Here is a 17,294-nt window from a genome sequence, read left to right as displayed (position 1 = left end):
CACACGAGGGGGCATACATTCAAATTGAGCAAGGATGAGTGCAGGATAGATGTGTGGAAATTTGCCTTCAGCCTGCAGGTAGTTGACTGTTAGAACAAACTTCCATCTGTCATTATGGAAGTTTGAATAAATTCAAGGAAGATGTTGTTATTTGGTTTTTAAGAGAGCATTAGCAACTAAGGACATATTGCCCGGGTATATGCAGTGGTCATTCCCTGAGCTTTCCGCATCCTCCATATTTGGTGGTCACGGGCTCGAACCCTGGTCTAATCAAGAAGCATGTATTACGCACTGCTGCTCCTGCAAACCTGGCTACGGAGGCGCCATTCAAGGAAGAACTAGACAAATTACACTGGTTGGTATCAATTTCCTCCCTGAAATAATTTCAACAGATTCTCTTAGGAAACATGTTCAAAAACTCAGATATGTGGTTAAAAAATTCTTATCATACTCAGTTTTCAAATATCGTAAGTTAATGACCAAAATCCAAGACCTATAGCTGGTTTAATCATCTTTTCTATCTATTTTATCTATTTATTTTTTCCCTACAATATTCGGGAGATTTCTTAACTGAGAATGTTCTGGAACATTCTAGAATACTGTTACATGTGGAAGAAATGTAGGGATGTTTCTGGAAGGTTCTAGAACTTATGATGGAGTTCTACAGAAAGACTGTGAGCCTTCTATAAACTTCTCTACTGGTGTATATATATGAGTGGGTTCTGCACCAAGCAAGCATTTTCGTATTTAAAAAAGTGCATGGGTTTCAGAGAGTGGGTGGTGAACAAAGTGAACAAGTATTTGTAAATAAGCATCATGTGCATTAGTGTAAGGGCGCCTCCGTAGCCAGGTGGGAAGGAGCAGCAGTGCGTAGTACACGCTTCTTGATTAGACCCGGGTTCGAGCCCGTCACCACCAAATACGGAGGATGCGGAAAGGTCAGGGAATGACCACCGCATATCCCGGAGCAATATGGCCTTAGTTGCTAATGCTCCTAAAAACCAAAAAACAAAAACATTAGTGTAAATCATGTTTAAATTAGAAATAAAAATATACAATTTATTAATTGGGTTCTTATGTGTGTATACATCAACCATACACAAAATATGTTGTATTCTTGCCTAAATAACCTGATAGCTTTTTCAGAGTTTTGGATCTCTCCAAAACCAAGGCTAAATTACTAGAATCTGGCTTCAGCAGTGAAATCTTCATTTTATAGGAATTGGCAATCTAACTTAACGACCTATTACTCCATGGATGGTACTTTGGTTTATTGTAATAATGTACAGGTTGTTGTTGGGCTTAATAACACAAGGGCTACTGAGGCCAAATTGTGTCTGTTCATTGTTTATTTACAGGCAATATATAGTTATGGATGTGAAATCATATGCTCCTGTACAAGCCAATACATTTTAGATACAATAAAAGTTCTTCAATATTTGCTTAATTTCCTAAGAAATGAGATAAATCAGGTGATATATTCAACATGGAGAGTGATTGAAAAGTGTTTGACTGGATGGTTGTACGTAAGGGACAATCAACCAAAAAATGATGGACTGTAAGTTGCATATGACAGGATGAGCATTGAGGCGGGTAAAGTTTATCATTGGTGTTACTTTGCCAGATCTGTGACCAGTTGTCATAACATGCTTTGTGAATGATAGGCTTATAGTCGCTGTAAGGAACCTGAGGATGTTGTGATGGAGATAATTGGAGATGTTTAGTAGCAAGATCAGCACTTTCATTTCCTGGAATGCTAGAATGGCCAGGGAGCCAGCAAACACTGATCAACTGATTGGACACGCTGCAGGAAATTAGCTGGGAATGAACATCTTTCAAGATAGGATGAGAAGATGAGAATTCTTCCTAATGGCAGAGATAGCACTGAAAAGGTGTAAATTATGGCAGATGAGATGGAAAGCTCAATAATTTTACTAAGTGCTAATTTGATGGCATATAATTCAGCTGTGAAGACTGTACTGGCAGTTTTCGATCCATCAGTATAGATTTTATAGGCATGGGAATTCAGAGTACAGGGAGCTGAGTGCAACTGCCTGATATTACAGGGAGATATGACATTCTTTCCCCACTGAAGAAAGTGTACATCTTCAGAGGCAGAAATGTACGTCCAAGGTGGTGTATTTGGACTGCAAAGTCCTTTTAGACTTTGCAGTCCAAATGCAGCTGTCCTGAAAAATATCACTGAAATCAATATTCCAACTCTGAACAAGCGCTTTAATCCAGAGTGAAGCAGGTCTATTTTCATTCAGCTTGCTCTCATAGAAAAAAATCTCACCGAGCATTATAAAGAAACTCCCAACTGGGGTGTGAGGGAAGACTCTGGATCTTAGCAGCGTATTGTAATAGCAATGTTTTCCTATGAAGATGTAATGGAGGATCATGCACTTTAACAAAGATTTTGGACTGGAGAAGTCCTGAAAGCACCCAAAGCAGTCCTCACAGCACTGTGATGGATCACAATTAGACGTTTTAAAGTAGTGCTTCTGGCAGAGTCATATACTGGACAACCATAATCTAAGTGCGACCAGATTAAAGTTCTGTGAAGATGCATTAAAGTATATCGATAAGTTCCCCAAGACATGGACGAGACTGATCAAAGTATGTTCAAATGCTTTAGACATGTAGTTCTTAATAGAGCTTGGAAGTTCAGCTTGCTGTCTTATATCAGTCCAAGAAATCTAACGGTAGTGACAAGTGGGATTGGAGTATTATTTATTTGCAAGTCAGTATCAGGATGGAGAACCTGTTGCTTGCAAAAGTGAGTGGCAGTACATTTCTTTTCTGATAGTCGATAACTGTTCCGCGAAGTCCAGGATTCTATTTTGTTTATGGCAAGTTGGAGCTGCTGTTCGATGGTATTGATACTTTGGGACTGACAGGAAATGGTAAGAGCGTCTGCATACATATATGTTTCAATAGTTTTTGGGATATCTTCTGTCATGCTGCTAACTCGGATTGCAAATAATGTTGGACTAAGTATCGATCCCTATGGGACTCCTTCCTGAATGTGAGAAGCAGAGAGTATGTTTTATATCAGACCTAAAAAGAATGCAATTGCAGGAAATTTTGAATTTTTTCAGACAAATGGCCCCTAAGTCCCAGATGGTAAATATCCATAACAATACCATGACGCCAGGTAGTGTCAAATGCCTTTTCAAGGTCTAGGTTGACCATAACTAGATCTTTCGAGACAAAGGCATTGCGGATGTGAGATTCGGCTTTGACGAACATGTCTAAGGTTGATCTGTTTTTTTCGAAAGCTGTACTGATGGTCTGGCAGCAGATTCTGTGACTCCAGGATGTAAGTGAGCCTACTATGAACCATCCTTTTGAAAATTTTACCCAAGCAACTTATGAGAGATATGGGCCTATAATTTTGAACCAGGGAAGGATCTTTGCTGGTTTTAGCATTAGTAGATGCATTTGATGCAAGAAAGCAAGCTTATGCAGCATCAGCCAAAAAAAAAAAAAAAACCACTTCCACTTCACCATTCTGTTCGTTCAAAATACCTGTCCAGCTGAGCCTTACACTTATTTAGGCTATCAACCTCCACTACAAGGGATGGAAGTCTGTTCCACCAACCAACCACCCGCTGGCTAAAGGCAAATTTCCGCACGTCTATCCTACATCTGTCTTTCCTCAATGAATTTATGCCCTCTCAGGTGATTATTCTGAGCTAGAGGAAGAATCCCATCAGCATTGAGCATGCTCAAACCATTCAAGGCTTTATACACCTCTATCAGATCACCTCGCTGGTGCCTAGTCTCCAGACACTGTAATTTGCAAAACTTAAGCCTTTCTTCGTAAGAGCACCCCTTTGTTCCATTCACTAATCTTGTTGCCCTTCTCTGTACTCGTTCCAGCAGCTCTACATCCTTCTTGAAATGAGGCCTCCAGACCTGTATACAGTACTCTAGGTGTGGCCTGACCATTGCCTTATACAAGGGAATAATCACCTTCTTATCCCTGCTGGAAAAATTCCTGTATATCATTGACAATACTCCATGAGCTACTCTTGCAGCCCGTCTGCACTGCTCAGAGAACTTCATATCTGCCTGCACAACCACCACCAAGTCCCTTTCATTCTCTACCACTGTCAGTGTAGTACCACAGAGTTGATACGTTGCTCTGGGGTTGCTGTTTCCCATGTGTAGTACTTTACATTTGTCAATGTTAAACTTTATTTGCCACCTCTCAGCCCATCTGCTCAACCTTTCCAGATCCTGTTGCAGCAGCATAGTGTCAGTAGTGTCCTTGACAACCCTGCCAACCTTTGTATCGTCTGCAAACTTGGACATTAAGCTTGATATACCATCATCAATATCATTTATAAATACAGAAAACAATAATGGACCCAACACTGAGCCCTGAGGGACTCCACTAATAACATTAGTCCACGATGAGCAGTGTCCATTGATTACCACTCTCTGTCTTCTCCCCCTCAACCACCCCTTTATCCATAGCAGCAATTTGCCTCCAATGTCACACTGCTCCAATTTGTGTAGCAGTCTTCCATGTGCAACAGTATCAAAAGCCTTTCTAAGATCCAAGTATATATCAAAGTTATTCCCTGCATCCAGTTCTTTTGTGACTGCATCATAATATCCAATCAAATTGGTCAGGCAAGACTTTCCCTTAACAAAACCATGCTGTGTCCGAGCTATAACTGAAGTCTTGTCTAAATGATCCTGCAGTGCTTCTTTAACCAGTGCCTCCATTAATTTTCCTGGAACAGAAGTTAAGCTCACAGGTCTATAATTACTTGTGTCAGCCTTTGTGAATTGGGGTCACATTTGCACATTTCCAGTCTATGGGTACCTCCCCTGAGTCCAAGGAAGCCCTCATAATTATGGCTAAGTGTTTGCTTACTTCCTTTGCTGCCTCCTTTAATATAACTGGATAGATCCCATCCACCCCAGGTGCCTTTCTTGTGTTTATCTTCAGCAGTTTCTCCTCCACTTTACTCCCAGTTATTTCAAGATTCTGTAGCTTACTGCTAGAGTTGAATACACCTCTGGCATTCCCCTCGCTGAATAACTCCTCATGTGTGAATGTCGATGCAAAATATTCATTTAGTTTGTTAGCTACCTGAGTAGGGTCATCTACAGTTGACCCATCAATATCAAGTGGACCAATCTGATTCATCTCCTTCCTTCTAGAGTGTACATAAGTAAAGAACTCTTTGCTGTTTTTCTTTGCATCCCTTGCCAAGGATTTCTCGTAATCTGCCTTCGCCTGCCTAACCTCCTTTGTAACTTGGTTGCATATCAACTTGTATCTATCATAGGCTTCTGTGTCATGTATTAATTTGTAAGTATCCCATGCATTTTTCTTCTCTGCCATATGCCTCATTAGTTCATCTGACATCCATTTTGGCCTAAACCTTGAACAATATTTCTTAGTTGGTATGTAAAGCCTAGTAGCTTCCAAGATTAATTCTTTGAATGCTTCCCATTTTGAATTTGCTGTTGGTAACATCATCAGTTGGTCCCACTGTATAGAATTTAAATACTGTCTCAGTCCATCGTAGTCGCCTTTACGGAAGCAATATCCCTTCCCTTTACCCCTAATGGTAGTTACCTCTTTGAGTAAATCCCACTTCAGCACACTGTGATCACTGCCACCTAGTGGTTCATTTATCTGTAGATTCTTAATGCGTGAAGAATCACTGCTGATAATCAAATCAAGAGTATTACTCCCTCTAGTTGCCTCCCGAACATGCTGATGTAGAAAACAATCATCCAATAAATCCACATTTTGGTATGGTAATAATGAAAAAAAATGGCACCAGGAAAAAGGATAGGCATTTTCATAGACGATCTGATTTTAGAAGATCAACAAGGTATGCAAGTCCTTTTCAGGTAGATAAGTCTTTCCCTTTCCAATGAAGTATCAGAGAGGGAAGCCACTTGCCATTTAGGGCCTGTATCCTTCTCCAGATGAGCCATATGTCAGTGTCTCTTGTTATGGTTAAGGCAAAGGCAATCCACGAGTCACGTTTCGCTTTACGTCTAATTTGTCTTGCTTTTGCTTCAAGTTTCTTATAAGCAATTAAATTACTGGTGGTAGGATACATGCGAAAATTATTCCAAGCACGAATTTTCTCCTGTTTGGCATTAAAGCACTCTGTATTCCACCAGTGATTTCGATGGGTGTGATATGTCTTGGATTTTGCAATAGAAGCATTAGCTGCAGTCAGAACCCGGTTGGCTATGTAAGTGGTTACTTCACCAATTGATTCCTGTTGAACATAAATTCTATCTAAAAGTATTTTGAAATAATAGTCATCCCAGTTTGCTTTATTAAACTTCCAATTGGATCGTTGATCAGGATTTTGAGTTACCACTGTTTGTATTGAACAAATGATTGGAAAGTGATTGGAAAGTTAAAGGGATCGGATAATACCAGCCACGTCATAATTGGAAAGATGGATGGTGAACAAATTGATAAGTCAATTGCAGGAGTAGATCCTGTAGGTAGGTGGATATAGGTAGAAGATCCAATAGAGATTGAGTAAATTAAGATCATTGTTATTTATAAATTCTTCAATCAATTTAACTTTGCTATTCATTGTAGTGAACCCCCACAATGGATGGTGTCCATTAAAGTCACCAAAAGACAAATTGGAGTTGGGAGTTCAGTAATGAGGTTGTCAAGTTCTGAAAGCGGAATTGGTAGAGATGGCGGAATATAAATGGAAACAAGGGTAACTGAAATATCCACTGCAATGCGAGCAGCCACAGCTTATAGATTGGTTCTTAATTGGACTGGTATGGATGGTACATTAGAATTTACAAGAATGGCTATTCCTCCACGTGCTGAAGATCTGAGTTCCTATCTTGTCTGTAGATCGTATAATTTGAGAAATCTGGCAAAATTTTGGGTGACAAGAATGCCTCCTGGAGGCATACACCTATGAGATTGAATGAGCTAATAAATACCTTATATCATCGGAATGATTGCTTAGTCCTCTGCAGTTCCATTGTATGATGTTATGCATTATTTAGGTTTGGATTAGGACAATTCATCAGACTGCTTTTTGTGTGCTGGACATTTTTTACGTTCCTTTTTTTTTGGAAGGAGGGGCATCCATTATCCATAGTGTCATTCGCATGAATGCTCTAATATAGGTTCCTCATGGTCAGAGTGTATATCTACTTCCATACTGTTGGTTAGCGATTCAATTTTCTTACTGTCTTTGGTAGTTTCTGATTTTTTGCTGTCATGTGATGCGGTTAGAGTATCAGTTGGGATACTAATTGGAGTGTTAGTTGCAGTGGCGGCTCGTGACTCTGTATGGGAGTATCTGATGTATGGGAGTGCTGCTTCTTAAAGTTATATTAAATTGCCTTGGTTATAAGACATGTAGACATAGATGGTAATAATAATAATAATAAACAAGTTAAAAATACTACAAAATATTAACTGGACACTTACCATTAACAGACTTGTGTAATCTCGAAATTGTATTTAAAAATAAAATCCATTCTTCAGTTTTTATTTGTTTAAAATAGATTAATAACTTTTTCATTCAAGTTTGGTGCACTGTTCAATCGGCACTGCTCGCTCCGCAGTTCATTTGACTCATTTTATCACCTCTAACAAATGTGTATTGGCAACCCGCCAACTAAGCATTGACTCAACCACTGGGGCCAAAATGTGGAATTGTGTAGCGCACAGTTCCACCTAGGGTTAAACTTCAAAGTTGAAAACGATTTCGTGTTTTGATTCATTTATTATTGAAATGATTATTGGAAATAGAGGATGAATATACTATATGCGGGATCTGTTAATAAAAATATTCATTGTGTTGCACTGTTCTTCCCAAAATTTCATATAACTCCGTTGACTGTATATTTAGATTTAAAAAGCTGGGTGTGCTGCAGTTCCACAGTGCCTACCAACGAGATGCCCCTGGTTAGCTACTTCGTTGGTTTTAGTTATAGGAGAATCTTTTCTGGAAGCTGATAAGGTTTCTTTAACCCAGTTCGCCAGAGGTGTTCGGTGGTATTGACACATCAGTTTGAACCGCAGTTGAAAGATGGCTTCGGGTGCAAGATGCATAAGACAGACTAAGCATGGTCAACGTAATTTGTTTGCATGCCTCAGGATATGTCACTTTATGTTCAATTTTGTACTTTTAAATTTTCTTTCCAGTTTTCCACATATCGCATGATTTAGAAAAGGCAGGATGGCTTCCTTTGCAGTTGGGACAAACCGGAGTTGTGGCTGAGCAATCTGCTTGTGTATGATCCTTCAATCCACATATAGGACAGATTGCATCACCTCTGCATGCCTGCTGGGAGTGGCCATATTTCTGGCTGTTGTTGTTGTTATTTGGTTTTTAGGAGCATTAGCAACTAAGGCCATATTGCTCAGGGAATATGTGGTGGTCATTCCGACCTTTTCGCATCCTCCATATTTGGTGGTGATGGGCTCGAACCCCGGTCAAGAAACGTGTGCTACGCACTGCTGCTCCTTCCCGCCTGGCTATGGAGGCACCATATTTCTGGCATTTAAAACAATGAAGAGAATTTGGAATGTATGGCCAAAGTTGGCAGTTTTAAATAGCCAGCTTTTACTGTGGATGGCAAATCAGGAGTGCTGAAAGTTAAAATGATGGAACGAGTTGGGACGAGGTTTGTTTGTTATTTGGTTTTTAGGAGCATTAGCAACTAAGGGCATATTGCTCCGGGGATATGCAGTGGTCATTCCCTGACCTTTCCGCATCCTCCGTATTTGGTGGTCACGGGCTCGAACTCCGGTCTAATCAAGAAGCGTGTGCTACGCACTGCTTCTCTTGCCCACCTGGCTACGGAGGCGCCAGTTGGGACGAGATTTCCATCTTTTTTAATCATTATGCACCTCGCACTGATTACCTTCTGATTACTCAGTTCCTGCACTAATTCCTCCTCAGACACTGTTGCACTCGTATATTGGGTTCCATAAAACAGTGAAGTTATTACTAAATATGGGCATGCACACTAAAAATTGAAATGCATGGCTACACAGTTAACTGTTGCACTGGTATAATGGGTTCCATAAAACAGTGAAGTTGAAAACTCCACTAGCAACACTGGCCATACCAAATATAAACCGTAATTTATTAACTTTTTAAAAAATATCTTACTCTAAATTAATCTTACTCTAATTAAAGACAGTTGTAGAATAGATGTGCAGAAATTTGCCTTTAGCCAGCGGGTGGTTGATTGGTGGAACAGACTTCCATCTTTTGTTGTGGAAGTTGATAGCCTAAATAAATTTAAAGCTGAGCTGGACAGGCATGTGGAATGATTGGAGGGGTGAAATGGGGAGTTGTTTTTTTTTTTTTTTTTTTTTGGCTGATGCTGTAAAACCTTAGTTCCTTACATCCTTTGTCACTGCTAATACTAATATGGGCATGCACACTGTAAAATTGAAATGCATGGCTACACAGTTAACTGTTGCATTTGTATAATGGGTTCCATAAAACAGTGAAGTTCAAACCTCCACTAGCAACGCTGGCCATACCAAATATAAATTGAAATTTATTAACTTTTTTAAAAACATCTTACTCTAAATTAACTACTTTTTTTTGTTTATTCTATTTTTTTACATCTTCCTTCATATTTTTAGTGTTGTTTTTTATTTATTTATTATTAATTTTATTCTTTTGTTATTACTGTGTTTATTATTATTATATTTCATTTGTTTTTATTTTTATTTTTTGGTGGGTGGAGCAAAATATATTTTTATATTGCCTTTATATATTTTTTATAGCCTTTTTCTGCACCTTTTGGATAAAATATGAAAAAAAAAAATGATATAAAATAATAAAATTGCAAAAATTAGCAATAGCAGAGGCATATGATGCAAGAAAGCAAGCGTATGCAATATTAGCCAACCCCCCCCCTCCCTCCCATTTCACTCATCTATTCACTCCAAATGCATATCCAACTCAGTCTTAAATTGAATGCTTCCATCAAACTATGGGGGGGGGAATAAATAATTTTAGTTGTTATATATGATAATAATAATAGTAATTGGTTTATTGTGCATCCAAGTTTTCATCATAAAAACTTGGATTTATCACCTTAAACTGTTGGTACTATAACCTATTATAAATAAGATATCAGCATTTTAGCAATTTCAGCAATCTGAGACGTTGATTTTTTCTCCCTGTCAGCATTCTGAAAGGTGGGCAATTTGAACTAAACACTAACGACACACTACACCCAACATCTCATCTGCCATGCTCATATTGAAATAATTTTCAACACTAAAAAAGTGAATAGAAGCAAAACAAAACAAGTAGCACTATTTCCAAATCATGATCATCTTAATATAGCCAATAATTGCATTTCTATTAATTTAAGACACTTACCATACTTTTATATTCTATTGACTGACGAATGAGCTTTTCTTCTGATAATGAATAACGTGCTTCACTGGTAATTGCATCTACTGGACCTTTGTCTACTTGCTGCTTAATGGCTCGGTAAAGCATAAAAAGTGGTTCTCCTGCACATTCCTACAATTATAAAGAATTACTTTTATTCATAATTTACTAAAAAATTTCAGCGAGTATGAGAGGTTTGCAAGCTCAAGCATAATTGTGCTGAACTATATATTTTATATATATAGAATAAGCGATTAAAATATGGTAGGATAACTCTGAAATATTCCCCCTAGCTTTGCTGTGAGCCTTTTTTGTTGCTGTGCATTCTGCATTCTACCAAGATTTCGGAAATGGTGGAAACTGGATATATGTTTTCAGAATTGTAATTGCAGCTACATGGTCAATGTTTTCTGTGATGTACGCCACTGCATCATTGATAGGCTCCTCACTGACTGTAGTGATGTTAAACTCTGCCAAATGTTGAAAGGCATTCCAGTCAGCTTGATCAATCCTCCACTGCAGTAACCTAAAAGCTATACACTGTCTCCCACTAAGTAGGATGGTTATCACAGGGAAATGATCACTTCTGTATAGGGTTCTTCTCCACCTTCCAAAGTTAGTGAAGGAAGGAGAGCAAGGAGATATAGAAAGATCAATAGTGGAGAATGTATGGATAGGCACATGGGAAAAAGATGTTAGTTCCCACATTTAGAAGGGAGAGGTTATTGTCAGTGAGCATTCACTGACAATGACCTCTCCTCAGACCCAACTGAAATCCTTAAGGCAGTGGTTTCAACTGAGGTGCCGTGGCAAACCAAGATGCCACAACAACATTCCAGGGGTACCATGTAATTTGGGTTACTTAAACTTATTTTTTTTGAAATTTATATATTTATTTCACTATAAAAAAGGTGTACGTTATCCATTGAACCGTATTTTTTTAACCATGTAGTGAGCTATAATCGATGTTTATTATATAAAGGGTAAAACCTCTAATAAAGAATAAAATTATTATATAAGTATATATAATTTGTATTATGAATTGTAATTTTGTTTATAATTATATTATTATAATAACTATCATATAACATATTTTTTTTTTACTATTATATATACATACCCAGAGAGAATCGGATTATTAAAAGGTCGAAAATCAGTGTTAGGTATTTCTTTTAGCCCAGGGGGCGCAGTGAAAAAATTACTGTGACACTAAGGGCACCGTGAATCAAAAGACAGGAGTCAGCAGATGAACAATGAGATCTTCAAGGTCTGTCTGGGAGATGCCAGTCCCATGTAGCAAATAAATCAAGACTGTTAATAAAAATCCAACCATAAGGCGAATTGCCATCACTTCGATGTTGGAGGAAAGAGGTATAGGTTGAAATGGGGCCTGGTTGCCCATTAGCAATTCCTCCTCAGGCAGGCCCATCCCCAGTTCTGTCTTTACTTATGATAGTAGCATTATGAAAGGAAGGGTTTTGATTCACCTTCAAATATGTTTTCTGCAAGCAAAAGCAGACTGGCCCCATGTTTTTTCAGAACCTCAATGTCACTAGTATTAATGCTGGAATCCATGACAATTCCACTGTAAGAATTGAGCCATTATTTTGGCTTGGTGGACCTATTGGTTGGCTTCCAAAGTGCCGATGGCTTACTTTTCTGTCTTGGATTTATCTTTTTTGGGAAAGTATGAATACTGTTCTATGTCCATTTCTTGCTCCACAATGAGTTCTAAGACCAAATCATTTGGTACTTCCTTTTCCTCGATATCTATGTTTTCCTGTGTTATAGGGGGTTCTTCTATATTTTTTTTTTTTTTTTTTTTTATCTTATCTCTACAAGTTTTGTTACCAGTGGAGCATTAGGAGTGGCAGCTGGTTGACCCTTCTGGACAGGTTTCTGCCAGCTTAGTCAGCAGTGTGTGATTGAAATAAATGACTCTGATGTGGTGTGGTCATCTCTGTTTGTGTCCCAATGTTACACTTCACAGAAACTTTCTGGGCATATGAGGCCCGCCACTATTTACTGGCTGAATGAGTTTCCTGGCTTCTTGATAGGAAATATTCTGTTCTGTTTTCAGTTTTTGAATTTATTTCTCTTCCTTCCACTATTATCATGCAATAGAATATACAGGGTGCTCTCCTTGGCAATTTGCACAAACTGGCTTTGAATCTTAACATTCCTTGCTCTCGTGGTCATTGGCAACACATCGAGCACAGGCAGGGTTACTACGACAGGCTGTTTGTGAGTGGCTGTACCTTTGGCATTTTAAACAGCTCAGTGGATTTGGAATGTAAATCCTTACAGAGCAGTTTAAGTATCGTGCCTTGATGAAAATCGGAGGCTGTGGGGTGTTGAAGTGAGGATGAGAACTCAATTAGGAATGAGATTCCTGTCCTTTCATCACATGGATCTTAACAGCTGTCATTCCTTGATATTTGAATTCAGAACAGATCTCTTCTTCAGAGATATGGCAACAATCCCACTCTGATATGACATATGAAGAGTTCAGAGTTTTACGCGGAATTATGGTGATAGGTATTTCCCCCTTTCGACGTGGCTCTCATGATTTGCTGGGCATGTTTTGGACATGAAGCTTCAACTAAAAGGTTTCCAGAATGCAGCCTTCTCAAAGATTTTGCCAACTGTTCTAATCCTTTTTGCATGAAGACTGGTGATATTTTTCTGACTGCCTGCTCTCTAGTGGAATGGAGAAAGAGGAAAAGTCGTATCACTGATGGTGGTGTATCCTCAGTTCTGGGTCTTTTGACAGATGTGTAGTCTGCATCATGTGATTGGTTAGGTAGGGGCTTTAGAAGAAATAAAAGGATTTAAATTACTCATAAGAGTAAAATAAAAATAGCTGTTGCCCTAAGTACCCCATCCACCATGGAGACCTACAAGGAGATGCATACACGAATGAGATGCCAAGTTTGTTCAGAGCATCATATCTACATTTTTAATATTTAGATTTTGTCCCAGGACCAAAGGGAAGGAGACCTACTGAAATGCAATTGATCCAAGCAGTAAAACTTACCTGCCAATTGATTCAAGCCAGGCTGATCTCGGACCTCCTGCCTTGTCGAAGCAGGGGCCAAAGTGGCATATTAGTGCTGGGCCCACCAGATCTCCCCTTTCTGATTTTCCATGCATTGTAGCGCATGGCTGCACATGCCAGATTCCAATGATGTAAAGCTAGAACCAAGGTATGGGCACTGGATTCCAGTGATTCTATTCTGGAAACCCAGCAACAGCATCATAGGGAGGTCCCCTCACCACATACAGGTGCCCACGTCAAGGGGAAGATAGTAAGTGTAAACATATATAATGAAAACCGGAAATGAGATCACATTTGTGAAATGAATTAGGAAGTTTTTGAGAGGTTTAGATCTCTTTGCAGATAAGTTTGTTCCATTAGTCTGACTATTCACAATGTATTGCTGTAGATAATGTAAAATTTTCTTTTTTTTGGGATGAGTTTTATCAAATTGATGAAATTTTTGGATATACACCATATCCTAAAATTTGGTTATGATGGAAGAATATAACCAACTCCTTGGTACGATGTGGCCTCAGCAGTCAAGCCCCCCTCACTCCACTCAGACCTCATCCTGTCACAGCTACATAATTATAGAGTGTGTTTCCGAAATACGTGCAGTAAATTGGAAGGTGTGTTCAATGGGTCAAAATAATGAAGAAATATTATATAAATATGGGTTCAAAAATTCTTCCTTAAGAAGTTAGAGCCATTCAGAAATTTTTTCTACAAGAGTAAGACAGCAGAAGTATATTTCAAAAAATCGGAGTTAAGAGTAAAATTTTAATGATCAATTGCCTTTTAGCATCATTATCCTCAATGAACAACAAAAACACAGCATGTTCACATGTGCATTAGCATGTGACAGTGGTGTACTACTGTGCATAGAGCCAAGTACTGTCCTTTCAGTGATATAGTTGATTTGTAAGTTTGTGCTTCAACTATTAAATACTATTACAGACTTTGCTCTCTTCAGAAATTTTGAGTCAAAGTTTTGCTTATAACAATCACTCTGCTATCTAGACTTTGCTATTAAGAGCAGTTCCAAACTTTCACCAGAAGGAGAACATCTGAATTCAGGTTCATTCCCCCCCCCATCCCTTAACTGGCTGAATATCCTCTCACACTCAGCACTTCTATGAGGAATTGTTAAAATGCCAAGCATGACTTTGGATAATATGTCATATTTGATGCTTCCCTGTGCACTTTCAGTTCCCCAAGCAAGGACCACTGTGCATCATTTTTTTCTTCTTTCATAATAGCTTCTGGTAGATTCTTACAGTGAACCTGAGAGAACTGATGCTGCAAAACATCTATTGCTTCATCTATTTCTTTATCTTTAACAATGCCAAGAACTGGAAACTTGTCAATAATTTCAAATTTTAAAATGATGCACTGATTGATGAATGAAGCATTCATACGAAAATTTTAAATGAGAACTTTTACACATATAGTCACACGTAGCAATAAAGTACTTCGTCACCAATCAAAAGAACAGGTTCCTCACATCTTGTTTCGGTGTCTCCATGACCTTGGAAGTATAAATGCCTATCACTAAGTCAGAAACATTCTTCTGGTTTAGTCTACTATTGTAATCAACTTTCAAAACGGAAGTGGAACATTTAAAAACTGTTGGTGTAATTAATTTATACATAAATATTTCAATATATCTAAGATTAATGACTGCAGTATATGAATGTGAAATATGTTGGATTGAAGAGCTATATTTGTATTTTTAAATGCTGGCATAACATTTAAAACAAACAAACAAACAAATGCTTTATTCAAGTCAGAAGAGAACAGATTTTCTGCATGAGTGAGGATCTTCATCACCACTCTTCCATTTGGCACAGGGCTGAGTCCCTATTTCGATATATACTTCCATTGTTGTTGGCCTCTTGAATCTCTCATCATTTGTCAGTAGCCCTGAAAGCCTGTGTTCTCCTTTAGATATTGGAGGCATTTGCTTTTGGGTCTTCCTGGTGGTCTCTTATCTCCAATTCTTCCTGTCTATACTAAATTAGGCAGCCTCTGTTGTTTCATCCGATTCACATGTCCCAACCACTGAAGCTATATTTTGTAGATTAGTTCTATTATGCTGATTCGAAATTTAGATCTTTTCCTACTTGTTCATCATTAGTTTTGTGTTCCCTCCAATTTGTTTTATTAATTTTCCTTAGGCATTTTATTTCAAATGCCATTATCTTTGGCCTTTCTTTCTTATTTATTCTCTATATTTCTGATCAGTAAGTTGTTGTGGATATGATGATGACTTTTTCATAGAGTTTAATTTTTAGACTATTAGACTATTTGTTGCTCTTCCATATGTTTTTGAGTCTGTTCATATTTGTCCATCCGATGTTTAGTCTGTGATTATTTTAGTCAATATTACTTAAGTTTCCAGAATTTTTGTACTTGTTCTATCTGTTGATTTTAGATGTTTATGTCTTCTATATTCTTTCTGATTTGCATTACTTTCGATTTATTTATATTGATATTTATTCAATAACCGTTGCTTATTTTATTGATGTTTGTTAAAATTTCTTTGAGTCGTTCTTTGGTTTCTGTTAATATCACATCATCTGCATATTTTATGTGGTTTAAATTTTTAACGTTTATTATTGTGCATCTTTTTTCTTCAATTGATTTCATTATTCCTCTAGGTAGATATGGGGATAAAGGACATCGCTGTATAACTCCTTTGTCTACTTCAAATTTATCTGTTTAAGGTTATTGAATTTTACAATTGCATTTGTATTTTTGTAGTAATTATTTACAAACATGGGTTTGTAAATAATTACTACAAAAGTTGTTTCATTAAATATTCTCTGTTTACAGAGTAAAATTACTGCTTGAAATCAAAGAAGCACAGATAAAGAGGTTTCTTCTGGTTCCAATATTTGTCTGCAATGATGTTTAGCATAAAAATTTGGTCTATTGTTGACCTGCCTTTTCTAAATCATGCTTGTTCTTCCCCTATTATTTCTTCATATATTTTAAGTATCCTATTTTATATGATCCTTATGAATATTTTATATATATGGTTTAAAAGGGTAATGGGTCTATAATTCTGACAATTTTCTTCTTTTTTGTGTATAGGTACAATTATTCCACTTTTTCAGTCTTCCGGTATATCAGAAGATATACTCCATAAATAGAATTAGATTAAAGGGGATGGATTCTTCGCTGTATTCCTGTTGCTGTATTCTTTAATTGAAATCAAGAAATCATTTGCAGAATTTTTTTAAATTACATAATGAAATTAAATTATGTTAAATTATTAAATTAAATTATTTTTAATTACATTTTAAAGTAATTTAATGAAATGAATGTTTTCAACATAATTCAAAGAAATGAATGCTTTTTGGAAAAGAACAGACAGAGGAAACAGGGTTTTTTTCAAAAAGTTTTTTACGTCAAATAAAGATATAAAATATATAAAAATATTAAATTAATAAAAATAATTCATAAAGCTTAAAGCATCAAATTATTTAAAAACATTGTACTATTTTAAAAAATAGTGTAAAACTACTTGCGCTATTTTGTATATTAATGTATTTTTTCCAGCAGATTATTATTATTATTGTTGCTCCTATATTATTTCTCCCTGATTGGAGGTTCCACCTCACGACAGGTATTGCTACCAAGGGTTGTTGTTATGTCTGGTGTTACTGTTGGTCGAGGAACTCTCTGACTATCCTACAGGTGTTTAGGATTGCGACTTTTCGGAGTACCTCATAGATGTTCGCTGGGAGACCTATTGCCGCTAGACTTTGGTACAATACCGGTGGTTGACACGATGATTGGGACTGTGGTTACTTGTTGCATATGCCACATCTTTTTGATCTCCTGTCTTA

General features: G+C 37.4%; 1 protein-coding gene across 2 annotated transcripts in view; it reads right to left on the bottom strand.

Annotated features, from left to right (window-relative positions):
* LOC150080687 (plexin-A2-like) overlaps positions 1–17,294 on the bottom strand; it is a 1,379,917-nt gene that overhangs the window by 201,893 nt on the left and 1,160,730 nt on the right. For both annotated transcript variants that reach the window (XM_090381876.1, XM_090381877.1), the window contains one exon: positions 10,386–10,532. In XM_090381876.1, coding sequence (XP_090238002.1) covers positions 10,386–10,532 — 147 coding nt within the window. The remainder of the gene's footprint in view (positions 1–10,385; positions 10,533–17,294) is intronic.

The sequence above is a fragment of the Mastigoproctus giganteus genome, chromosome 9 (assembly GCF_048544385.1).
Source record: "Mastigoproctus giganteus isolate SK-2022 chromosome 9, ASM4854438v1, whole genome shotgun sequence".
Taxonomy (NCBI): domain Eukaryota; kingdom Metazoa; phylum Arthropoda; class Arachnida; order Uropygi; family Thelyphonidae; genus Mastigoproctus; species Mastigoproctus giganteus.
This window is presented reverse-complemented; position numbering and strand designations above follow the sequence as displayed.